We start from the raw sequence: 26403 nt of genomic DNA, 5'->3' as shown, positions 1-26403 counted from the left end.
TGCGGGTCTGCCTCTCACCTCAAGAAGTGGCTTCAGTTTTCCCACCCAAGATACTCATTCTTGTCTTGCAGTTTTGTTTGGTTTTGTTTTTTGGCATTGCTGGAGAATTGAACCCAGGACCTCACGTGTGCTAGGTGAGCACACAGAGCTGCCCTCCCAGCCCTCTTGCAGTGTTGTTGACAGGGAAGGAGATAGGTGTGTAAAGCTCAGGGCCACATTCTGGGCACTGGATGTGTTCAGTGGAGTCTGAGAATGCCCATCCCTGACGTGCCATGCTGGAACCCAGAGCACTTGGGGGGTTAGAAGTGCCCATGAGCACCGTTGGATTTCTGGATGGGGTTCTGGGTGCCTCAGCAGAGGAAAGCAGACTTAAAAAGAAGGCAGCGGTGCCTTGACCTGCCTTTAAAATAAGGAGGGTGGTCCCTCTTCACAGACCTCCTCTACGTCTGCTGGAATGGACACCGGGAGGGGCCAGGGAAGCCGGCATGGTCTTAGCCCTCCTGGAGTGTACAATCTAGCTTGAGAATCAAAATTTCACACATGTGGAACAGTTAGAGAAAAATAACAGATGGTGTCTGATCAGATGACACTGCTCTGTGAGGCGGTCCCAGACTGCCACACCCTCCAGCAGAAATAATCCTTCCTTTCTCTGGTGACCCGGAGCAGAGCACAGGCCTGTGCAGCACTGTGCACGTGTCCTTTTGTAGTTGGTCACTGGGACCATAGCAAATGTTTATTGAATGCCTTCGTGTGCCAGGTACCATCCCTGGTCCTTCCTCCTGTGGGCACCTGTGCTGCCACCATGGCTGCATGACATGGGGCTCTCTCCACACTTGGGGCTTCCAGCCAGAAATGCTTTTGTTTCTTCTGGGCTCATGCAGCCTGAGCCAGCGCCTCCCAGTGGCCCTTGTAAGGAGGCCAACCCTCTCTGGCGTTGAGTCTTTCTGTAGGCTGGTAGGTTGGGGCTTTGGGCCAGCGTAGAAGAGGTAGAAAAGTCTTCACTAGTGTGGCTACCAATGTGATATCCAGTGTTCCTTTATCCTTCACTTTACTCACTTTAGAAAACTAGGATTGGATTAAATGATTTCTTTGTTGTTGAGACTAAGGTTTTCTTGGAAATGATGTTGGTTTGCACATGCTTTTGAGGTGTTGAACCCTGGGCTGGGAACTGGAGATGTGGAAGACGCTGTCTGCTTTCTGCGATCTCACATCTGGCTAGAGACGTAAGCACCCTGAGAGGGATGTATTCCTGGGGATTCCTCGGAGAGGATCTGACTAGGTCCCCCTGGAGGCCCTTCTTGAAGAAGTAGAATTTTGTGTGGTCCTGAATGGGAAAAAGAACTACAGTTCAGCAATTGAGAGGGCAGAGTGTAAAGAGGGCATTCCAGGGGAGGGAAGAGTGTGCAGACGCATGGGAGCTTGAAAAGACATGCTGGCTCCGCGAGCGAGGGCCTGTGTGGGCGAACTGCAACTGAAGCTTGGGTCAGGCCAGGTCTTGCAGGGCCCAGCCAAGCCACCGTGCAGCATGGCGCAGGGAACCTCCGAGGTGGTGAGCAGGCTGAGCTCTCCGGGTTAGAGCTGTCTGGAGAAAGGTGCAGGGGTGAGGGGGGACAAAGGCACAGAATCCAGGAAGGAGGCCGACCATAGTGGGCAAGCTCGAGGTCCACTTCCAGATGGCTGGGGGCAGTTGTGGCCAACTTGGAGAACTGACATGAACAGGGGGGCCCACACACTCCCTCAGCCTTTGGATACTTCCCTAATGATTCAGTACCCCTCCACGTAGGAGAGTGAGCTTAGGGCTGATTATAAACAGCCTGGATTTGTTGAAAAATGAAAATGTCGCCTCTATTTAAATCAACTAAAGGGTGACAAGGCAGTGGCTTTGGAGGTACCCAGACTGGGTTGTGGGTGTGTCTGTCTCCTGCTTTGGGCCTTAGTATCCCTCTTGGTGAAAATGATGGGGTTAGGAGAGCACAAACCAGTGCCAAGGTGTGCTTGCACGCCCCTGTGACTGACGTCTTTGTTTCCAGGAGTTGGAGGCTCAAGCATGTAGGGCAGGGTGGCTCTGTTCTTGGCGAGCAGAGTGGAAAATGCCAGTGTCTTACAGGGAGCCCCAGAGGGTGTGGGGCGGGCATGTGTGCGCTCTGCTGGGTGTGCCCCAGCGTCTCCCTTGGACAGGGCATCTGTGCTGGCCCCCTAGGAGCCTGCACACTGTCCATCCCCTCCTGAAGTCTTCCCTCTGTGTTCTTAGGAACAAGCAAGGCTCTCTGTGGCACGGAAGCCCAGCACACCTAGCTGGTGTCACCAGAGTGTTTGTGTCTTTGTGCTTGTCCTTGGCCCACTGTGGCACTTTGAATAGAGAGCAGTGTATGTGCCCATGTGCACGCGCGTGTGTGGGCCGTGTGTGTGTGTGTGTGTGTGTGTGTGTGTGTGTGTGTGTGTGTGTGTTTTGTTTTGTTATTTTGGACCCACCACAGAATTTCTCACTGCTGCCAAGTTGTTTTCTTGGGATATATTTAGATAAAGCTAGATGATCGAGAAGTAGGCGGTGTGTGTTTGCACAGGGATGTTTGAACACGTTGACCGTGGTGTTTCAGGAGCTGATGTCCAAGGAGTGGAACCCTTCCTCAGCCTTCTAGTACTTACAGAGGAGGCCTGTGGTGAGCCCTCTTAGGGGGTGGATGGGCTTGGGGAGGGAGTGAGGAATAGGAAGAGCCTTCTCTTGCAGAGATGAAAAGCAGCTGCAGGACCCCAACACCACAGCCTTCCACCCAAGTGAAGCAGGCATCTAAGACCAAGGGGGCTAGGACAGAGGGGAGGTAGCTGTGCTCTTACTATTGAGGTATTATCTCCTGGGGTGGGAGAACTCTTAAATGCTCAATAAGATATGAAACAAAAATACTCTGTGGTTTGTGTTTGTTGAAAGTCTTGGGGACAGCACAGGCTCCCCAGGGTGGCACAGGCAGGTCTGGTCTCTTTCCTTCCAATCCCTGGTCCTCTTAGTAAGCCTGAGTTTGTGTCCTTCATGTGGTAGAGAGGGGTCCAGTTGGGCCTCTGAAGACCTAATCAGCTTATAGTGGGCTAGGACAGTGCTCTTCTGTTATTAAATTCAGGACCTCAGTCTGCATGATGGAGGCAGCTTTAATGAGATTAGAAAGCTTAACCAAGAGGCCAATTAAATCTGGGCCCATACATGTTCGGGCGGCTGTCTAAGCCCTGACCTGCACCCAGAGGCGAACTGAAGACCGCCTGGGAGCTTGGCTGGGGAGGGTGAGGGGACAGCTGCAGCCTGCCCATCTGGCTCAGCCAACCCCAGGCCTGTGGTCTGTTCCCCTGCTGAGGTCAGGTTAGAACTGGAACCCAGGAGCTCCCAAAGCTGGGACAGACGGACAGACATACATGCGCATGCCTGCTTGGGAAGCATTGGCAGCCTGGGAGATGCCAAGTTCCCTTGGGGATTTCCCTGCACAGCCAGGCTGGGAAACCAGGACTTCAGCGCATTCCCTTGTTTATGGAGAGAAAGGCCCATGGGGTGGGGGAAGCTGGCTAGGCTGAGTCCTCGCCCTGTGCCCAGGTCTCTGAAGCACCTTTCCCTTCCTAGCTCCAGGGTTTGTCCAGGTGGAGGTCTGATATTGATCCCATTCACAGACTGTTTCCGTTTTTGTTTTTTGATGCCACTGTGGTTTGTGTGGGGCAGGCCAGGTGGGGTATAGGTGGACAAATTAAGGTTGAAGGGACTTGTCCCAAATAAACACCAGAACCAGGAGACTTGACCCTCAAGTTGCCTTTTCTTTTTTTGACTGAAGTCTTATTCTGGTTCGCATGGGGGTTTTCATGGTAGGAATTTGTGGGCTTGGGATGTCTGGATCCAGCCGGGAAGAAAAATCAGCACCTGTTAACTGCAACCTTGTACAAGACACTTACCTATTTGAGTTGTCACTGACAGGATGGGTCCATACACATAAAGAGGCAGATTTATGGACCTTGGGTGGTTGTTGGAGAGTAAGTAAGCTAACCTCCCTCCATGTATACACAGAGCAAGTCTCAGAGTGTGGGCGCTTACGGCAGACCTGGGGCCCAGAGGCAGGGCTGCAGTGATTAGCTGGTCCCCACAGGGGCAGCCTTCCTGGCTGGAGGACAGGTGTAAGGGAAGACTTAGGAGTGGCCATTCCACAGGTATTTACGGAACACCTGTCTGGCACTTCTCTGTGGATACAGCTGGAACAAGGCTTGCTATCACAGACTTGGGAGGCAGGCAGGTTATTGTCCTGGTTTTCCAGGGGAGGCACACAGAACCTGGGTTGAAAAACCAGGGTTCCAGGCCTTTTCTACACTTAGCCCTGGAATCTGCTAGGGGGGCTGTGGGACTCCTTCCTAGCAAGGTTTTCTACTCAGAGTTTGTGAAGACTCAAGCATTGCCCATATTTAATTAAAAACTCCTGTCTTGGATGGAGAAGACATAGGTCATGGCTTTAAATGGAACTAGACAAAAGCAAAAGTAAGATTGTTTTAGGCCAGGTTTACCACAGAATGGAAAGATGGGTCATTTGTTGAGGATGATCCTGCTGTAGCTATGTAACTTCTGAATTTTGAGCTGGGAGCGGAACCAAGGTTCAGATTCAGATCTTTCCAGGAGCTACTGTGTTTCTGCCCTCTCAACTACCACCAGCACCAAGTGGGAAGCATGGAGCCTGTGGGAGTTAAGGTCACCTCTCTGCCTGACATTGGGCTTATATAAGTCTGTTCTGCTCTTTGAAGTTTTGTCTTTATGAAGGAGGAGGAAGAGGAGGAGAAAGGGAGAGATTTCCCAGCAGGACCAGGCCTAGCTTTAGCCAGCTCTTTCACAGTTCCTGGTGATTTGATGTGTATTGATTATTAGATACAGCAAGCATTTGGATTCTGCTTTTCTGGAACCAGCAGTCCTGCAGGGAGATAGTCTTTGTCTGTGTGATAAGGCCAGATAGGAACTCATATGGACTTGGAGAATGACTAAGTCATCCTGCCCGTGCCCAGGGCAGCTGGAGGGATGCATTGGAGTGGCAGAGGCTGGCAGGGTGGTGGGCATTGCTAGTGGCTGCCTCTCAGGGGATGAAAACAGAATGAATGTGAGATTGGAAAGAAGGAGAGGTTGAGATGAGATCTTAGCCCTTTTACTGTTCTCCTTGCTTCTTATAGTCTCATGCCAACCTGTGTTATAGGGCATGTCCCACACCAGGGGAAACTTGCCTGCACTTCTGAATTAAGGAGCTGGGAGCCTGCTGTTCCTGCTGAGTCTGGTGCCTGATCTTCTTCATCCCACTGAGCCTATTGGTGGGCTCTGTGTTCTGTTGGCTGTTTGGCCGGAAACCAGCATCTTCTAGTGTTGAGTTCTAGCTTATGAGGGCACAAGGGTTTCTCTGCCTCTTCTGGCCCAGGATACAAGGACATTTAAGCTGTGCATCAGTGATGGCTAGGAGTTCCATGGGCAGATGACTGGAAGTGGAAGGGGAAGCTTGTTGAGCAGAGAAAGCAAAAGCAGTACATTGTGTCTCCCAGGGAGGGGGACCTGAGACCGGGTTGGTAAGGGACTGGTGTAATTCCTGGAACCTGGTCAGCACTGGGAGGAGCAGAATGGGGTGCCAGGGCCTAGTCCCTCAGCTTCTCCTTCCCTCTGCCCCTCACAACTGTTTCTCCTGTCAAGTGAGGGGTGGGGTTCACTTAATGAAGATGATGTGTTTCCTGAGTACACTTAGGGCGTGCGCTGTGGCTTGTCTCTGCTTCCAAGCAGGCATCTCCTGTAAATCTGTGCCTCTTCTGGGATACAGAGAAAGCCTTCTCAAGGTGGCGTCTGCTGGCCATCCTTGTCTCCTTTGGCCCCTGCCCTTCTGCCATCCTCACTCTGTAAGAAGTATGCATTGGCTGCCAGCCCCTTTCTGAGGCCTGTGGGTAAAGTGGCTCCCGTCCTCGTGGTGGCTGGAAGAGACAGCACTCATTACAGAGTCCAAGAGCCAGGGCACAGAACCTGTCTGAATATAAATAGCGGGCTTGCTTAGCTTTGAGAGGGTGGGTTGACAGGCCAAGAGGCAGCTAGATCTTCTTAGCGGCCTGCAGAAGCCATTGGGTCCCCTTCCTGCACCCAGTCACAAAGGCCCAGCCTTGACTTCTTCCCAAAGTAGAAATGACAAAAGGTTTCTGCTACCTGAGGCTACTCGACTCCCACTCATTGCCTTGGCCCTTCCTTGGGGATACAGATGCCTTCCCAGGACAGTTCCTGAAGCCGTCCTCTCAGTCATCTTGGGGAAAGTTATATAGTATATATAGTTATATAGTATTCCCCATGGTGTTTGGCATGACCAGTAACTCCAGGGGAGATTTAGTGGCCAAGCCAAGCAGCCCCAGCCTAAAGCTGGGGTGTTCCAGGCAGAGGGAACAGTGTTTCCTAAGGACTATGGTGGTGACTCCAAGGGGGAGAGGCTGGCCATTTGGATGTGTCCCTCTGGTGTGTCAGTGGAAGGTCACTGAGTTAGCTGGCTGTGGAATTTGACCTTGAAGATGTGACCCTACTCTTGAAAGACAGAATTTTTGCAGGAATTATATTCACCCCAGAATATTTGGTGAGCTGGTGTCTTCCTTCTGCTATGCAAACCACTCCAGCCCCATCCCTGCAAAGATAGCTGGATAATTTAATAAGGAATTAACAGTCAGGTGTGAGCAGTGCCGTGATGAAGAGCCAAAAGGATGAAGAGGCATCATTCCAGGCCTGAGAGGAAGTAAGAGTTCCAGAGAGAGAGACTCAGCCTGTAGGAAGGTTAGTAGGGCAAGTTCTGTAAGCACATGTGTAAAAAGAAGGCCTTTGTAAGTGGAGACTAAATACAAAATAAATGAGTAAATCAATGCTAAAGAGTAGCCATTAGCTATTAGCCCCAGCCGCTACCCCATAGAATGTGGGTCCCTTCATTTGCTGGACCCGGAGGACAGTCTCATGAAGAGCTTTATTGTGCCGTGGTACCTTGTGGGTGGTGGAGGGGGGCAGCTCTTCTGCAGGGGATCCTGTTGTTTCAGGAGCCAGATGTGAGTCCAGATTCTCCGCTGGTACACTCCCATGCCGCTCAGAAGCCTCTGAATGGTTACCTGTGGTCTTTCTCAGCTGGCTTCCTGGTCCATCCCTTTAAGCAGTTCCCTTTAGGATGGGTGTCCCTGGGTGCACCAGACTAAGAGGTTCCAACAGGAAAGCCCTGTCCTGTGGGCCTGGTAGACTGCAACAGATATCTGGGCCTCTCCATTGTGAGTGTGAGCAGCAGCCTGCCCTGTCTTGTAGCTGTCTGCTGCTGGACCTCAGCAGGACCCAGACTGGACTTGTAGGCCAGAGCCAACCTGGGGACAAAGCAGGAAGTGGACTGGTTTTTGGTGGGCAAACTGGCCCACCTCTTCACCACCTCTTTATCATTTCAGGACCAAACCTGAAAAGCCTGCCAGATTTGGACTGTGTCTTGGACTACACGTGTAGGGCTCTGGGGCCTCTTTGTGCGGCTATGACAATAGAATGCAAGAAGTCTAGAGTGGCTCTTTGGTTCCCAGGAAACCAGGAGCAGGGCTGTTACCTTTCCTGCTCTGAGACAGACACAGCTAAGGATACACACAAGTTTGTGGTCTTGAGTCCCATCATTGGAGGTGCCAGCGTTGCCCTAGCCCCAGGGCCACTCTCTCTCATGTTTGCCCAGAAGACCAGGAGCTGGGTGGGCCAGGTCACAGCTCTCTGGTCTACCCCTGCTGCCATGTGGCTGGGTGTAATGGGCAGATCTGGCTTGTCTGTGAAGCACGGGTGCCCTGGCCCTTAGTCTTTGTCCTGTTTCTGTCTGGGTTCTTGTGGAACCATGCTGTGAGTATAGGGCCCTTTTGTGTCTGTGAATTTGGTAGAAGGGGAGAAATGTGAGCTTTAAAGCCAGGTAGGCTGCTCTGCAGTCCTAGGACTGCCACTTTCTGGCCCGCTAGGCTGCCTGGGGCAGGTCAGCTCCCTGAGCTCCAGTGCGCTTCTCTGTAACACAGGGAAGATAATGCCACTGCTCCGTAGGACTGTTGAGAGGATCAGAGATAAGTACATAAAAGGCCAAGCATTAGGAGGCACCTGTTAGTGTATCGAGTGTTGCTGTCCTACCGCTCCATTAAGCAGTGCGGGGAAGAGGGCATGGCTGGAGTGTGTCACCTCCAGAGGAGTAAGCCTGGTCCCAGCATTCAGGCCCACCTGGGAGTTGGACAGGGTCTAGCAGGTGCTCAGGGCCAGGCTTCTGAAGACTTCAGACAATGCCTCCCAAGTCCCACATCCTTGACAGCTCTGGTGCCTGTGCAGGAGGCAGCTGGCTCCTGATTGCAGGCAGGGAAGCTTCTCCGCTGTCCCCTGCCTGATTGTGGGGAGTAGAGGGCTGCAGCAGACAGCGGCAGATCCTGCAAGTGCCCCACTCCTCATGGCGTTGTTTGGTCCAATTTCCTTTGCATTGTGACCTACATCATTCTTTATTTGCTAAACCCTCTGAGCAGGCAGCAGTAATAAATCAATTAATGACTCCGATGAATCGTTTAATGGCTGACAAAATAACACTAAAGCCAACAGCTTGCGTCTCTCCAGCAGTACCAAAAGATGCTGGTTGACTCAGGGTGGGGGACAAAACAGAGACTGTTAGCTAAATTAGTGCAATTAGTGCGTGCTTTAAAGGCTTAGGCGGCATCTGCTTGCTCTGAGCTTGTGTGTCAGGTGCGCTCCAGGGATGGCTGTGTAAACCACGGCAGGCGGCTGCTCATCACTTCTCTCCTGGCCCATTGAGAGAGTGCAGGGGCTCCTAGCTGGTGTCTTTGCACAAGAGAGGCCATGCTATTTGAGCTGTGTGTCTCTTCCCTGCCAAGGGTAAGCTTCCCTGGCTTCCACATCAGGGGACCCTAGTGAACTTTTCAAGCTGTGCACTTTGGTCCTGTTAGCAGAGGATGCGGCCAGAAAGAATTCTGTCCCCACTAAACTGGGAATCAGCCCGAGTGGATGGGGAGGCAGAAGGGGACAGGCAGTGGTGTTCCCATCCTTGATAGACATTCAGAGGAACTTGCCTTCAGTGGTTTCTTTTAAATTTAAAAAAAAAGTTTCTAGAAGTGGGTGGCTTTCTGTTCTGTGCACACCTCGGTCCTGGCAGGATTAAGTTGTCGTTGGAATTGAGTGCATGTGCTGGTCCACGCCAGGGAATTTTCCACTTCACAGAAGCAACTGCCAGTGTTCTTGTTAAGGAGCTGTCACTGGCCTACTATGACATGTTTGTGATTGTAAGTAGCTCCTTAAGACTGTGGAGAGAGAGAGAGAGAGAGAGAGAGAGAGAGAGAGAGAGAGAGTGTGTGTGTGTGTGTGTGTGTGTGTGTGTGTTTTGTCAATGGCATAAACCAGGGCTTTGAAAGCTCATCTGTCTTTTAAGAAGAAAATCAGCATTGTGCAAATAGTGTGCTGTTGACCCTCTCTGTAGAGTTCTTGGAGGTGGGGAACCACTTGTCCCTCATCTCCTGTATGTTCCACGCACACATGTAGGACCCATGCCCTGTGTTGTGTAGCCCAGCTGGGCAGGTGTTTACATGTGGAGGAAGATGCCCTGGCTGGGAGCCTCGGTGCCCGCAGGGATTAATTACACGGGACTCCACTTCCTACCCAAATGGTGCCCGTTGATCCACTTCTCAGAAGCACCCCAGAGCCGCCTGGGATGGCCAGGGAGGGCCCATGGGCTGGTGCTGTCCCCTCGCCTGCCCGGGGTAGCACATCCCATTTTCTTTTGAATGAAGTTCCTTTCTTTCATTTTTATTTTATTAACATTTCTCTAAGGTGATCACTGAGAAGGGAGAAAAAAGTCAAGAAAACAACAGCAACAAAAAAAGAAACAATAAAAAGCCCTAAGCCTGTCTGTCACTGCCTGGTGCTGGCTGGGTCACTGGCTTTGAGGCTGCCATTTGCTGGGTATATACCTCATCTAAACCAGGCAGGATGCCCTGCATAAGAGTCGTGTTTAAGTTCACAGCCACAGATGATAAGAGGCTCCCCTCTTCTGTACATGGCCACTGAGGGCTCAGAAAGGTAAAGTGAGGCACCCTGGGTCCTGGTGAATGGAAGGGGTAAATCTAGACCTCTCTGTTGCTGGGGGCGGCTGTTAACATCCATCCTGAAGCTTGGGCCAGAAAAGCTGGGGCATGGCCAAGAGCTGGGCTGTGGTTTGTAAAGGTCAGCCTTGACCCCTGGTCTGCCCGTTGTGAGCCCATGACCTTGGACAAGTCCCTCTGTGTGGAGGAGCCTTGTTGTCAGGGGGAGTGAGTCCAGAGTGTTAGGGGACTGGGAGGAGGCACTGCTGTGTGAGGCAGGCAGTGACAGCAGTAGCATGCAGGTGGCCTCCTCCCCTCTGTGCTGGGGAAGGTAGCAAGCTCCGTGCTGCCACCACCCCGTGGTGGGTGGGTATAGGCTGAGTGGATCGAGTGCCGAGGGTACTTGGGCTCTGAGTGGCTGTTGGCAGCCCGTGCCGACAGGGTTGTGATGACAGTGGTAATCATTCACCCTGTATCTCCTTCCACATCTTCCAGTCCTGCTGTCCTTTAAGGCCTAGGCTGAGTGCTGCCTCTTCCACAAAGCCTCCTTGATCCCCCTAATCCTGCCCCACAGAGCCTGCCTGGAGCACCTTCCCGCATCCCTCAGTTCTCTGTCACGACTCATTTCCTCTTGGAGATTTTCCTTGCAGTACCATGCCCTATCATCTCTGGGCCGGTGGGCACAGCACCTCCAGGCAGCGCCAGGAGCAGGGGTTTACTGGATGCACCCAATGTGTATTAAGCACCTGAAACATTTTCACACCTCCCCACCTGCCTGGTTTGTCCTTTTCTTCCCAGGGTAATTTGTCACTTAGGTCCAGCAGGCCCTCTGGTGGGGTCTCACCTTTCTTAGCATACACAGACACATGCCCACACTCAGCCCTGCCTCTAGGTGGATGCCAGCTTATTGAAATATTTGTTAGAAAGAGCCAAGTTAGAAGGTCATGCCTATTACAGAAGAGAACACATAGGTGATCACAAGCACAGAGAACAACTGTGATTATCAGAGGTTTTTAGTAGTCTGTTGTTTCTTTTCATGAGTTAGAAAACACAGAACTTTTCTGGAAACTGCAGGTGTGGGTGGGTGGGGAAACTATTAATGATTTTTTGAGCCCAAGATGGAGTCGAGGGACAAAGGGACCAAATTTAGAGCTTTTAATAGCTGCATGACCTCAAGCTAACACACCTCTCTGGGCCTCAGTTTCTTCCTTGTGACAATTGGGGTATAAATATTTCCCTCCTTCCCCTTGTCCTGGGTTATTAGAATCAAGCAGTGCTTGCTTCTCCACGTCTTTGCAAGCCCTTGGGTCAGTCCTGTCCCTAGGAGAGAGAAGTGAGACGGGGCTTTATGAAAGCAGCACAGGTTTCAAAACCCTAACTCCGTTGGGCCTGCTGGCCTGGCTATGGCAGGTCAGATCTGCACATGGCCATTTTTAGGTTGCTTGGGCGGAGAGCTCAGTGTGACTTCTCCATAGTGCTACTGAAGTGGCAGACCATCCGAAGCCCCTTGGCACCATGTAAGGGGAGAGGGCTTTGCAGCCAGAGCTGAACCTTGACCTTGGGACCCTCAGTCTGGGGTGGTTCTTATAAGAATCCCCAGGAGACACTAGCAGTGGCGAGTAATGTGGAAATCTTCTTTTAATTGGACTTCTTCCTTGTCACTACTCTGAGTGCCTCAGACTAGCACAGCCCACCACCTTCGAGGCAGCCAGCTCTGGGACTCGAGTTGGCGAAGCTTTGGACCTAGGGTCACCCCTTGGTGCTGGGCAGGCACACCTGCCCTTCCTCCTACGTGACCACCCCATTGCTATTTGAAGGCAGGGATCCTGTGTTACTCCCTTGTGTTACCCAGACTTATTTTAATACCAGCTGATTCTCTCTCTCCATGTAGCAGCAGCTCTGTGTTGTCTCCACGCTGCAGCACTGAAGCCCTGCTCTCCCAGGCACATCCTGCCCTGCGGTCAGGCCTCTTTCTCTCCTTTCCTCTTTGGATCCCAACACACCCCATCTTGGCCCTTGCACCTGGGTGAGGACATTGTCCCAGCTCCTTCCATTCCTGCATCTCAGTCCTCAGCTGAGATACACTGCTGAAATTCCCTCCAGGAAACTTAACCCCAGAGAGGCCAGGCCACTCCAGGACTCTGCCAGGAATGCTGAAGCCTATCCTACTTCCCTGGGCCATTTCAGACGTATCCTTGTCTCCTCCTACTTGTCCCTGTCCCAGCCAGGTACAGGTGGTCATGCCTATCCACAGGCCACACCTCATACCTGCTGGTGTCATGGGCCCCTGGCCATTTGGCCTGGGCTGAGTTGCGCTTGGTGTTTTGCATATGGCTAGTACTGTGCACGCCCGAGTACTGGGGCAGGATGAAGAGGGAGGGAATTTGCAGAGCAAAGTACCGTTTTTGTAGCCTTCTAAATCCATCTGGAGGGCTTGGCTGATCTAGTAGGAGTCCTGCAGTTTGCTTCTCAGCTCTTGTTTTTATTTGGTTTTCCAGGAGCTTCGAGTAACATAGAACTGTTTTTAAAGAGAATAACAAAAGGATAGGCAGAGTATGTGCTAGTTTGGGTGAGGATAGCTGGGTTCTTGTGGTGAGGCCTGATAATGTCTTAGAGAGAATCTCCTGTCCCTTGCTCCTTAAAGAAAACATGAATGCTGATGCCTGCTGCAGGGCGCTCCTCTGGGGAAGGAGAGAGGCTCCCAGGCCTGTGAGCATTGCTGAGGTAGAGGCGGGGCAGTGGCACTGATGGCGCGGGTAGGCTTGTCATCAGGCATTCTGCTTGGCACAGGCTGAGGTGGGGCACTGTGAAGTTCTCTCCTCTTCTGCTTAGAAACCCTTCCTGCTCTCCAGAGTGAAAGTCCTAATTCCTTATCCTGCCTTCCAAGGCTCTGCCCAGTTGTTCAGGCCCCATGTTCAAATCTTGGTTCCTGATCCCCTTCTGCCGTGCTGCAGGTGAGGCATTCAGGTGGCATTCAGGATTTAAAGCCACCAGCCAGGGACACCTGAGATTATAGTGGCCTGTGCTTTTGCCATGGGGCACAGGAACAGGAGGAGGGACTGAGGGGTCTTATGCCTGCCTGTCCTGCAGCCCTGGGATCCAAAAGATACACTCTAGAAAATCATGGGCTCAGCCCTGCTCAGAAGCCTGACTGGTGAGGAATGAAAATGTTAGTCCTTTCAGATGGCCTGACTGGCCAGGTATAGACAAAACAGCTGACCAAGTGGGCCATCTTGCCCTGTGCACGATCTTTCACATTAGTTTTTGTTGTTGTTGTTGTTTTTATTTTTTATATTTTTGCAACTTAACCAGCTGCTTGCCCGGTTGACCAGGCCTTTTTAGTCCATGTCTACATATTTATAGGCAAAAGCTGGGGGAAGTGTGGGTGACTGGAGTATATATGTCACCACTGTTCCCTGCAGGCTCAGATAACAGGCTGATCTCTGGGTGCTGCTTAATCTTTTTTTTCCTATTTTTATCGGTACCAGGGATCGAACTCACAACTGTATGCTTGCAAGGCAGGCGCTTATGCCACTGAACTAAATCCCCAGCCCCAGTGCTGCTTAATATTTTGATCTTTAAATGTTCTGCGATGAACAGAGAAGAGTTGGAATTCCAGGTCTTCTGGTAGGAGCAGTGCCATCCTCTTCTTTAGGAGTTCCTTTGGGTACGTGGACAGGACTGAGCAGAGGCACTTGGAAGAGGGGCCTCAGTGGTCATCTTTCCAAACCGTCATTGGACAGATGGATACTCTGAGTCCCTCAAAGAGGAGGGGCCTGTCTGTGGGCTCTCAGCTAAGACTTATAGTCTCTGGCTTCTGAATCCAATGTTTCCTTGCCTGGTTTCGCAGAGGGGTTCATCCTATGTACCTACCATAGCCTCAGCATGCCATGGGCCTCGGTGAATGTCAGGGGGTTTGGGTTTGGGTTTTGTGTTTTCAGAGAAAACTCACATGAGACGCTTTGCTGAGTGCCTTAATGGAGCGCTAACTCAAAGCTGGAAACCACAAGGAGACGCCAATTCTAGCAATCCAGAAAGGCCTGGCTCCAGATGGTCAGGTTTGAGCAAGTCTTTGAAAAATACAAGTCGAATCATTTATTGAATACCTGCTGTATGCCTTACTTACATTGTAGTGGAGTAAACCTGTCTATGCTGTTAAGCGTGCCATCTCCAAATGTGTGTGAGGGTTCTGAGGCTGGGTTGTGTGAGCAACAGTTCGTTGGTTCGTTTGTTCGTTCGTTCTTTCTTTCTGGTGCCAGCAATTGAACTCAGGACCCTACACCCTACACTCAGGACCCGACCAGGCAGGTGCTTATGCCACTGAGCTAATCTTTGGCACAACAGTTATTTCTGAGCCCTTCCCAAACTCTTACTCTCTGGTCTCCCGACACCACCAGTTGCTGCTTTTCTGCCTTTTACATTTTCTGTTGTGAAGCCTTGTTCACCTCATAATCAAAGAGGAACAGCAATAGGTATCATAAAGCAAGGCACAAGTTTAAACACTGCAGAGCTATAGTTTTGCCGCTAGAGAAGGCTTTATGATAAAATTTGTCTCCTTGGCTTCCTGCCCCCCGTAGTCATTGCTAACATGGTTTTTCTTTGTTGATTTTCATTGGAGGATAGCAAAACCCATCCTGTTCCCCAGATTTCAGAGAATTACTCCACCCATTTGCTAGGACCATGGTTACCCTGGCCGCTCGTTTAAAGAACCAGTGACTGACTGCCCAACCCTACCCTGCGCCCCTGTTCCTGGAACCATTGACTCACTCCAACCCCATAGGAAGCCCACACCTTAGAATGAAGGAGCTTCCTAAGTATGCAACAGTATTCTTAGGAGTTCAAGATTCTATTTAAGATTTTTTTCTTATTATAGCAGATCTTATATCTTAAAAATATAAAAAAGTCGAACACCCAAATAACAGAGATGGACAGGAGAGGACATGAGCATTGTACCATAAAATAGATCTAAAGATGTCCAATGTAAAAAAAAAAGACACCCATTGTAAACCATCAGATAAGTCAGAATATCAAATACCAAAGCAATACAAACAAGTTAGCAAAGGATGATGTAGTGTGTTATTAAGTTACTTAAATAGTGTACAGTTAAGGAGGATTAGAGCCAAGTGTTGACATAAATGTCTGAAATGAGGAAGATAGAGGTAGATGTTCAGCTCACCCCAATTTTTTAAATGATGTGCTCCTTCTACAGGGGCGTAATTGTTGATTGCACAAAAAGTTGCATTTCTATGGGAATCACAAACCACAAAGAAACAGTTATGCTGCTCACAGGAAACAGTGCAGATGTCCTCTATGGTCACCTCCCCATAATGCTGGAGCAGTGGCTGGGGCAAAGCAGGTGTCTTCTCCTTGTTATCAGTGAGTTGGTGCCCTCAGGCTAGGGAAGGAGACCTAGGTGGACGTAGTTTGGGATGCTCCAGACTTGTATGCTCATTAGAGTGGTGAGCAGTCTCTTTAATTGCAGAGGGTGTGTTTCTGAAAATAACCTTCAGCTCACCCTGATGCTTTACCTGCAATCTGCCTGGCAACCTCTTGTGCCCGCACTGGGTGGTCTTCGTTCGCTCACTCACAGAGCTTTCCTGGCTTCCAGAACACCTCCTGTCCCTTCAGTGAGTCCTCCCCACCCTGCAGCTGTGTAGGAAGCAGGCTCAGAAAGGCCCAGTGGTCTGCCCCAACTCCTTCACTTGCTGAGACAGATGGTACTTGAACCCAAGTGCATTAGTTTGTACTGTTGTGTACGGTATGTTCATGGGGGTCCCACATTTCCTCCCTTAAGAGCTGGAGGCGAGGGCTTAGATCCTGCCATATGGCTGAGGTAGGAAAGCAGAAGTGACTTCCTCATGTAGCGATGGGAGGGAGCTGTGTTTATGAATGAGGCGCTGTGTTTCCTGACTCGGGGTGGGGTGGCCTTCCACCCAGAATTCCAGGAGAGGAATGATGCTAAGTTTCCCAGTCTCTACCTCGATGGAGTTGGGGTATCCCCATAATGCTGGAGCAGTGGCTGGGGCAAAGCAGGTGTCTTCTCCTTGTTATCAGTGAGCTGGTGCCCTCAGGCTGGGGAAGGAGACCTAGGTGGACCCCTCCAGGGTTGGTGGAAGGGGCTTCTGCAGGATAAGCAGCCCGTAGTTTAGAATCAGTAGGGGGAGCCAGGAGAAGTCCTGTGGCTTCCTCAGGCCGTGGCCATGACGTGGCATCTCAGATCTCAGTCGTGTCTGTGTGAGGACAGTGCTAGGCACAGACATGCTGGTCACACAGACAGGTTGGACACAGATGGTTGGAAAGGGGCCAGGCGGGGAGAGCAACGTCTGCTCACCCCTGGGAGCGTTTGTTGAGGCAGATGTACCAGGTGGGTGCCAGCATAGCAGCATTTAAAGAGAAATGTAATGACAGTACCAGCAGCCCACCATGTGCACCTTCCACCCCAACCCCTCATTTGGGTCCCCTGAAAGGGCCAAGGACACGCTGGCCTTCACACTGTTCTGAAACATTTCCTTAGTCTTCTGGGTATTGACTGTTGTGTGCATCATGCCAGCCACTTGGAAAGGGTGCCAGAAATTATCAATTGCTTTCCTGCCCTCAGAGAGCATCTTGAAATAGCTGGGTGGGGAAGGCAAGAGCGTCATGATGCATTTGTAGCCACTGTGGTGGCCTGCTTGCAGTCCTCTGCCAGGTCCCATGCAGAATACGCTTGGCACTTTCTTCTCTCCTGCTGTCCTCACCCCAGTGGTGGGCACTGAGGCTGTGCAGGTCACTGTCTCCCTGTGAGGACTGCATCTGGGCCTCAAGGAGCAGCAAGGCTTCATATGCAAGGTGGCCTTGGAGGAGGGATGTGGGGAGGGAGGGTGAGCGGTGCAAGGCCTGGAACGTTGGGCCTGGTTGGGGATCTGGCCACTGACCTCCGCTTTATTTCCCACAGAGTGCAGCAGCTGCCCCGAGCCCAGTGCTTGGCAACATTCCGCCCAACGATGGGATGCCCGGAGGCCCCATCCCGCCAGGTTTCTTTCAGGTACGTGCTGGGCTCTGGGGCCTGTGCTCGTCTCGTACACTGGGCCAGGCGGGCGGGCGGGCGGCAGACAGGAGAGCAGAGGAGGAGGACAGCCCAGTTTGCCATGGTCTAAATACAGTTGCTTTGTGCTGGTTGAAATCCTCCCTTCCCATCGCTTTCTCCCTGAGACCTGAGAAGGAAGAACAGGGACAGGGACACACACAGCTCCTGCACTCAGTGCCCTTGTGCCCAGTTCGCCTCCTTCATGCCAGCATCACGGGCACAGCACTGTCTGTGCCTGGGCGGAGAGGCGGCGGGGCTGCCCGCAAGCCCATGTGGAACTTTCTTTAACAAAAGGCTTCTTTCCTTTCTTTTTTTAAAATTTTCTTTCTTTTTGTTTTGTTTCTTTTTTTTTTTTTTTAACAAGTAAACTTGTTCTTTGTTTCAGTTTTGTTGCCGCTGTTGTTGTCATTGTTTATTTTGCCTGTCCAAACGACAAACCTTAGGCATAATCTAAAAAATCAAAAAACCCCACCATCCTGGCAGGTCTCGGTATCCTTTCCCCTGGTTAACCACTTGATTTTTTCCGAGTGTGATCACAGATGGCATCCCACAAGCATGTGTGCCCACCGTGCCCAATGCAAGCAGGAACAGATCCCATGTGGGTCCCCAGCCTTGCTTTCTCTGGGACACCTTGTTGGGCTCTTTCTGGGGTGCCACGGAATCAGGCTTTCTGTCTTGTTGGGGTTAGCTGTGCTGCACCTCCTCCATCCCTCCCTTCTCTCCTGGTGGCTCATTCTACTTAAGCCAGATTGGTACTGGGACATGTGGTCTTGGAGAGGTGTCAGCATGCCGGCTGGGAGGACCCTTTTTTGATGAAGCTGTTGATTGTGACGTTGCTCATTTGCCCAAGCCTGTTGGTGCCGTGCTCCAGAATGTGCCTGACTCTCCACGCCTTCTGAAAGGCTTGCCCTGCTGAGAAGGATATGTGAAGAGCTGTGGTGTAGACAAAAGCACAGAGATTTCTCCTGCGAAGCCCAGGAATGCATAGCTGGGGCCAGTGAGACAGAGTCCAGGGAAAATGTAGCATCCATGTTCACCCAGTAGTACAGGCCCAGCAGGTGGCCCTGGGGGGTGAAGGATTGCTTGGTCCCTGAGATAGCTAAGCAAAGATAGGACCGATTTCTGTTAGGAAGGTTAGGGGCTTCCCTTGGTGGAAAATGCTTTGACTTTTCAAGATTGCACATTTTGGTTGATACCAACTCCTGCATCGTGTTGCTTGCAAGCGAAGGAAGACACCAGTGAACTTTGGTATCCCTTGAAGCAGAAGCAGCAAGCTCCCCGAGACATTGACAGTGAGAGGAGAGATGCAGCATAGGTGGAAAGACGTATCTGTGTCCATTCCTGGCCCACTGCTGAGCTGCAACCCTGTGCAAGGTGTGGAGTCAGGTACAGCTCAAACCTTGAGATGTGTGAGGCTCTAGGTTGAACTAAAATATCACTAGAGCCTTGGCTTATAGTTGAACTGTAGATCTATGAAGGAGGGGCTGAGAGAAAGATTAAGATCTCTGGAAACCCATGGACCCTGGAAAGGCAGGAGCTCAGTTGGCTTCTGCCCCATATCAGTGGGGAAGCCAGGAGATTGGTGTCTGAGACCTCCCACACCAGGAGCACCTTCTCCTGGCCCTGCAGGTGAGTATTGTGTGCTCACCTGGGGCCTTTTCCGCTGGAATCTGATACAGTTGGGAGTTGAGTTCATTCAGGGCTCAGGTGTCCTTCCTCATCCCTGATCCCAGGGATACCCTTGATAAGGGTGCATTGTGGCCTCCCTGCCTGGCAAGTGGAGTCCATCCAGGAGCCATGTACCGTGCATGCTGCTTGCTGGTCTCTGGGTGTTTGTGAAGGCCACTCTGGTGGGAGTCGGTGGACAGTAGCCAATTGCAATTTTAAAAATAGGTCATCGACTTTTATTTTGACTTGAATCTAGGAAAAAGAACAGGACTGCCTGATATGTGGGCAGCTCCCAGCTTCCTGCTTGGGTATAATTGTCCATGGTCAAGACCTAATTCCGGACATTCTTCCTGGGCCCCTCCCCTGTGATGTTTGGAGGTGCGTGATCAAAAAACCCAGGCTGATTCCTGTTCTTATTTACCACTGCCAGCTACCATCCAGCAGAAGTAACTTTTGGACCCTCTTGAGTAGAGGTCATCTTTGTCACCCAGTCAGGGTGAATTATCAAGGACTAGCTGGGTCACCCAGTAGGGAGCTTGCTGCCCTGGGCTCTGTGCATAGGCTGGGTGGCTCTGAGTGATTGTTTTCTCATTTGGGAGCGTCATTTCACCATCATTTGGATGCAGAGGGATGGGGCAAGACAGCCTAGTCCTTTCTGGCTACGATGCTGAGCACTTGGGCTGGGTCATGAGCTAGTGGTGGTGCATTTCCAGAGCAGGTCAGCTTACAACAGGAATATTAGCTATTGATTGACCCACCTGCCCCTCATTCATCTTACAGATGGCTACTCTGATATTAGAAGGGAAATAGAGATGGTATCAAGGGCTTTACCTTCTGCCAACAATTGTCCTTCTTCCCTTCTTTGACTGTGGCCTTGGTGGGTGGCTGTCACAGAGAGAGCTTTGTACCAGGAAAGCTGGTCCAGCTGTGCTCAAACTAAGTCCCATGGTGGCCAGTCCAGTTTTCATGTCAGGACTGCACCAACTTGGGCCTAAATTTAGAAGGCAGGGGGGTGTCTGGGAACAGCTGTGTCCCTCACCCCATCCCAGCCCCTTAGAAAGCAGCACATAGGACTGCTTGTCTCTAGCCTCTGACTGCCAGGCTTCAGAGCCACCCTGGAGACTGCAGGTTGGGACAGCCACACGCCAAGCTCTGTGTGATTTGTCATCTTCGGTGTCCAGGTTGCTAAGATGGGAAGTGCCTGTTTTGTCTTGCGGCACGACATGATAACATACCTGGTAGCAAGTTACGGGCTGGCAGAGAGATGATTTAGAAACTGATCTGACCACACCTCATGGTCAATTAGTAGTATGGGGTTCTTGGCAAAATTTAGCGAAAGTAGTCTAATTCCATGCTATTTAAATAAAGCAAATAAATAAATAAAGCTCTAATCTTGGCATCCCCAACACCTGGCATGTATGAGGGCCATGGTACATGTTTGAACTGAGTTTATTTGTGCAGCTCACATCATGGGAGAGAAGCCTGCCAGCCATAAAGCAGTAGGCCCAGCATTCCGACAGGAAGTGTCTCATAGGAAGCTGGCTGGGACTGGTATTCTGGACTTGGCTCTGTACTTGCTGATTGACCCTGGGCAAGTGGTTCCTACCTCTGAGCCCTGGTTTTCTCACCAGCAGGTAGAGCAGGCTGGTCTCTGAGTGTCCTTCCAACTTTGATTTTCTGCTTTGGATCCAGGCATATTTTACATAATCAAGCAGGGGCTTTTTTTCTTCTTCATGCAGCTTAACTCTGGCTGTATATTTGGCAAACCCAGCTTGGCCTTGGCTGGGTCCACTGGTCTGGGTGGGTTCTCTGGTTCCTTAGCCTCATAGGGGCCCTTATCGGGATGCTGGCCATTAAGGACTTTTTGGTCTGTAGGTGGGGAATTACAGGAGAGCAGGGGTCACAGGGAACAGAGCGCTACATCCAGGCTGTTTTTGTTCTTGTTTTGTTTTTAAATTCCAATAATTGTTTTCGGTTATGTAGCATTTTTAAATGAGCAGTTTGCTTTCACCTTGCAGGATTTTTCTGCAGAGGAGGTGCGGCTGCTTGGGAGAGTAGGACTCAGAAAGGTGATTGGCCTGTCCCACGTCACCAACCGGGGCTGTACTGGGATTCAATCCCAGCTGTACTGTTCTTCCACAACACTCAAGTTCAGGTGTAGATTCATGTGTGATTGATTGTCAAGAGGGAGAGAGTAAGACTGTGACCATTTCTCTCAGAAGTAGCAAATAAATTTCCATTCAGATGCCAGCTGGGCCCAACTCACAGTGGCTGCTCAGAATACTGTGGGGAGTGATTCTGAAGTTGTGCCACAGGTACCAGTTGGTGATGTCTACCAGGAAAATGCCTGTTTATTTGCTCACAATTATTATTTAGAGATGTGGAAGCAGATCCCAAAGGGATAAGGGGAAAAGTTAGTGTAGTTATTGGCCACCCCAGAGGCACAAGGCACAGAGCTTGGTTCTGGGCTGAAGCTGAATCAGCCAGGTGAACCCTGTGTGCCAAGAGAACAAGTCCTGGTTGGATGTCTAGAAGGAGATGAGTGACTAGTGCTTGCTGCAACACTAGAGGGGCTGCCAAAAAGTTGTAAGACCTTGTTGGAGCTTTGTCTGGTGGGCACTGGGTTGTCTGGACTGGCACTGTCTGGGCCAGATCTGTATTTCAGGCATTCACCACAGGGGTGCTGTGGTGGCTCTGGAGAGGCAGGGATGAGGGCACTGTAGCTGGTGCTCCGGAAGTAGCTGACCACATGGACATGGACATTGGCCTTGGAGAGGCCCAGCAGAGGCCAGGAGGTTAAAGCCCACGCCTTCTCTGGAAAACACAATCCTGAAGCAATGGGGCAGCAGAGGGATTCGGCTCCTTTTACTGAAAGCTTAGTCTGTCCCGCTCACAGCCTCCTGAGTAGTCAGCATTGTCCTTGTGGGTCCTCATTCCTGCCAGCTAAGGCCACGCATTTGGAATTGAGGTTATAGGCTCCTCCCCCATCTTGTCTGAGGGAAGGACTGCAAGGAGCAAGCCATGTGCATTGCCCAGAAACCAAAGTGGCCTTTGCAAACAAGGGAGAGAGACACACAGGGCCCTCAACCTTTACTACCGCCGTTACGGGGATAGCCCTTCTCCCATCTCTGGTAGACAGTGCTGGGGACTCCCCAGGAGACAGCCTCTGATGGCTGTTGGAAGTGTAGGGTGAGTAGGGGTGAGTTGGCCCTGCCTCTCAGGTGTTGCCCCCAGGATGCCGGCTCTCAGTAAAGGCAGCAGGGTTGACTTCATGGGAGGAGATGCCTTGGGTTGGGAGGCACAGGCAGTGTGGCCTGAGGGCCCTTCAGGAACGGGAGCTGACATTTGGGTTGAGCTGTGTGACCACTGTCAGATTGGGTAGAAGGATTCTCCAGGATAGGAGAGGGGTCCCTTTGTATTTCATTGGCACTAGAAGGCAGATTCCAAAGAGGCTAGCATTTCTGCTGACTAGATGAGGAAACCCAGGCTCAAACTGACCTTTCGGGGCCCTGCCCTCCAACCCCAGCCTCTGCTCTGTCTGCTCTCCGATGCTCAAGAGAGCGGAAACACAGGTGCTGTGTCTGCTTCCTTCCAGGGGACAGAAGCATCCCCAGCCCCTTACGCTGGTGTAGGCCTCCACACTGACAGAAGGCAGGGTCACCCCTGCTGAGAAGGATTAGAGAGGAGGCAGGGTACCCCAAATGCTGGGCTGCAGGCCACAGGTGGGGGTGGGGACTGCTGCTCCTCCTTCATCCCCCACCTGTTCAAGCCACCCCTCCTCTAGTTACTCTGGTGAAAGCCCCTGCCCCTGGAGCAGGCAATGGGCCCAGCACCAGATGTCTGCATCCTTGGGGTTCACCCTGTTCTCTCCAGGCCAGGTTTGCCCTTCTGTTCAGTGAGGGCTGCTGGCCCTGTGGATCTGCACCTCCTCATCCCCATTCCTGGCCTGTGTGAAGAGGTCTGGGGCAGGACTGTGAAGAAAGCCTCATTTCCTTGCCAACTCCACCTCCACAAAGGTCAGGCTGTGCTCCAGCCCTGCCGCCAGCCTGGTGCCTAACGTCGCCCCACCGCAGATGACCGGCACTAGGGAGCCTAGCAACGGTGGACAAAAGGTTGCTCGTGACGTGCCAGGCTGCCTCTGCGGCTGCTCAGGCCCCCTCCCACTCCCCCTAGAAAGAAAAAAAAAAGTTATGGCCTTGACGGGTGCGCCTGCCTGTGTGCACGCCTGTGGACCTGTTTGTGTCTTCACACACAGGCTCCCCTCCCCCCAAAAAACGTACACTCCACATGTAGCACCGTAACTCTCACTGATGAAATGGAAAGTTGAACATAAATCAATGTCTGCTGCCCAGTTAGCTATGCTTCAGCAGTCAGCGCCTGGGAGATTTGCTGGTAACAAAGCCCTGGCGGCTCCACAGGCCTTGACTGCCCCCTAACGCGGAGCACAGCCTGCGGGCTGCACGCTGCCTCCTCCTCTGCACCTTCCTTCAGGTCTCTCTCCTCCTGCAGGCAGGCTGGGGTGATGGGACCTGGGGCTGGCTGCAGCCCTGGATGTGATCTTGCTTCTGCTCCTGGCCCCTCTCTGGCTTCCTCTTCCGAGAGCAGTGAGTGAACTCCCAAGTCTCTCTGATCTGTGTGGCTCTCATGCTGGAAGGATTGGAGCCAGCTGCATCTGTCCTCTCCCCTTCACACCTGTGCTGGCACTTAGCAGTGAGTTCTGTCCTGCTGTGCTCCATCTCATCCAGCTCTGTGCTGCCCTCCTGCCCTGTTAGAGACTCCCCTGGGGTGCCCCTGCAGGGTAGAGCAGTTTGTTTTGTCTCTGTTTTGAACTCCTTTGCTCCTGCTCTACCTTTGCCTCAGCAGACTTGCCGTGAGGGTTTCTGCTTTTTTTAAAAAAAGTGAGATTCCATAGCTCTTGAGCAGAAGACGTTTGAGGAAGAGGGGTTCCAGCAGGACCCTAATAACACCCCCCTACAGCAATACCTGGAATAGGATGGACCCCCAGAGGAGATCAAGCCACAGCGGAAGGAAAGTGCCTTTGGGAGAACCTGGGCCAGCTGTGGGCCAGTGGCCTTGGGTCAGGGTCAGGGCCAGGCGTTGCTTGGTATAGTATGAGGCTTCAACTGCTGCGGCTGTGGCAAGGCTACCGTCTTGAGTTTCAGGTTCATGCCCTGTTTTGTGTCCACTCCCAGCAGCCTTTCCCTGCAAAGCTCCCTTCCCCAGTGAAGGCATGGAGTGAATCAGGCAGCGAGCCCAGCACCAAGAGTCCTTTATGAAACTGCCCTCCCACACCCCCGCTAAGAGCAGAATGTTGGGGAAAGAGTCTGGAGAGCTGGAGACAGGGCACAACCTTTATCAAGTACCAGCTCAGGGTCACATACTGGGCTCTGCAGCCCTGGGGCACCACACCTGCTCTATATGAGGTGGGAGTGGGTGGCACCCTGCTGGGCTCAACAAGCCAGCAAGTGGCTGTGAAGAGGGAGGAGTGTGACCTGACAGCCTCCCATCCCTCAGGCACTGCTTCCTTGGTGGTGTTGTGGAAGCTGGGCTACTGCTGTGGGGGACTGATTGGACAGAGAAACCTATACTCATGTTCAGTCCTAGTTTATGACTAGGTGGCTCCAAGATTTGTGCTGACCATTGGACAGAAGCCCAGCAGCTGGGTCTGGAGCTCTTTGCCTGATCCCTGGCCTGTCCACTCCCTCTCCCTTGAATAGGGAGAAGCTGTGCCCCATCCTTGACATCTTCTGTGAAGGCAAGGTACCCTTCCTGGCAGCTTGGTGTTTTACAGCCTGGCTGGGAAGCGAGTAGTCCTGTGAAAAGTCAGCTAAGCTCTGTGGACCTCAGTCTCCATCTGATAACTGAGGGTGAGGAAATCCTTGGTCTCTTGGGGCCCTTGTGAGGCAGTGATGGCGTGTCACACACGGAAATCTGCCTGCTCCTGGTGCTGGGTGAAGCTCGGTGCCCATTGGCTTTTGGATGGTGGTTGTGTGTCTTAGGGCTAGTTTTCTTTTCTTTTCTGTGAGCTAGAGCCTCCAGCTTCTCCATGAGCAAGGGCTACCTCCAGTTTTCTTCTCTTTACAGAAGGGAGTCTTAGGGGCTCAGCATAGCCTTGTGGCACTGGTACAGGAGAGATCCAAAGGATTCTCCAGTGCAGCGGACTTTTTGTTCAGTTCAACTGAAAATTTGCCACATATTACACATTGGGTCCCATTTAACCCTTTAACATGTTACCTCACTTAATCCTGCCCACCTGACTTGGTTCCTTGGGTGTTACCACCCTGACCCACCCAACAAGAGCCACCTGGAAAGATACAAGCAGCATGCAAGTCATGGAGCTTCTGGTTCTAGTCCCAGCTAGTCTAGACTTGGTTGTGTGAGCTGGAGGGAGACCTGCTGTCCGCCCCAAGGGGCTGTGTCTTCTCTTGGATACCTGGGTCCTGCCTCTAATGAATTTCATCAGAGTGTCATTGGAGTTTTCTTTTTCTCAGCCTATAAAACAGGCGTGGTTTTACCTGCTTCACTGCTGTCAGTGGTAGCAGAGAGTTTGGGATGATGCCAAGAATGGGAGGCAGGCTGGGGCTCCTTCTAAGAGGCCAGCTCTCAGTCATTCATTCCTCCAGCATTCATAAGTGACAGCTTTCTGTGTATCTCTGCAAGGTCCTAGGCTTGGGAGGCCAGGCAGTTCTTGGCCCTCATGTTTGTGGTCCATAGGCCAAACTCAGACTGGGCTGACTGCAGGTCAGAGGATGGCATGTTCTCCACCAAGAACTCTTGCTCTCTGTGGTGAGCCTGCATTACCACAGTAGCATGCATGTTCTTGGTAAGGCCTTTGGAGTGCATTGTGGTCTTGCCTTGCCCATTGTTGAGCCATCTCTCCGTCCCCAGGACAAGACCAGAGCTGTTGCTCAGATCTGGCCTCTGACCCTCTACCCAACTATGTGAATTCTCCCTTTCCTTTCTTGAAGTCTCTCTGTCCTTGGGTCAGTTTTATTTGAGAAGGTACTGACAACTTCTAGCCCAGTGTGTGCCCCAAGGTTAAAAAAATATGCCCAACAAATAGTTCTCACCAAGTTCCTCTTCCTTGGGGATAATCTGATCTAGGAAATCACTGAAGTTGTAGAAGTGTGATGAGACTCAGGTCTGTTCTGGGGAAGTAGCCTTCCTTTCAGGGTCTCAGTCCCCAGCAGCATTATAGGAAGTGGATCTGGGAGGTGCAGTGATGAGCAGAAGTTTAACCCCTGGCCATTCGGGTACCAGGCAGAGGCTTTGGGAGCAAAAAGAGAGAGCACCATGTCCAGGGCCAGATGACTCATGGAGTTTGTGAAGAGCCCTCAGCATCCGGCGAGGTTCCCGGGGATCGCGGGGGTGCAGTTCCTGGGACTGGAATAATAAGGCTGAGTCAGAGATGGAGGAGGGCTTTCTGAAGGACTCCAGGAGACCGGAGGATCCTACGCCACAGCCTGACTCAGCAGTGGCCTTCGATAAGGGCCGGTTTCCCATCGGTTCCCAGAGAAAGTACTTGACCATGTACCTTAGACCTGTCCATATTTCCCGCAAGGCAAGGCAGGTGTGACAGCTCTCCATACTGG

At 51.7% G+C, this 26403-nt stretch overlaps 1 protein-coding gene across 6 annotated transcripts in view; it reads left to right on the top strand.

Moving 5' to 3' along the window:
* Nucleotides 1-26403, top strand: part of Ssbp3 (single stranded DNA binding protein 3) — a 143191-nt gene that overhangs the window by 85080 nt on the left and 31708 nt on the right. For all 6 annotated transcript variants that reach the window (XM_063236545.1, XM_063236544.1, XM_063236543.1 and 3 more), the window contains exon 5: nucleotides 17012-17101. In XM_063236545.1, the coding sequence (XP_063092615.1) occupies nucleotides 17012-17101 (90 nt within the window). The remainder of the gene's footprint in view (nucleotides 1-17011; nucleotides 17102-26403) is intronic.

Source organism: Cavia porcellus, unplaced genomic scaffold (genome assembly GCF_034190915.1).
Source record: "Cavia porcellus strain 051 isolate PalLab524CR breed Dunkin Hartley unplaced genomic scaffold, mCavPor4.1 scaffold_25, whole genome shotgun sequence".
Classification (NCBI taxonomy): domain Eukaryota; kingdom Metazoa; phylum Chordata; class Mammalia; order Rodentia; family Caviidae; genus Cavia; species Cavia porcellus.
Note: the sequence above shows the minus strand (reverse complement) of the source record. Positions and strands in the feature narration are given on the sequence as shown.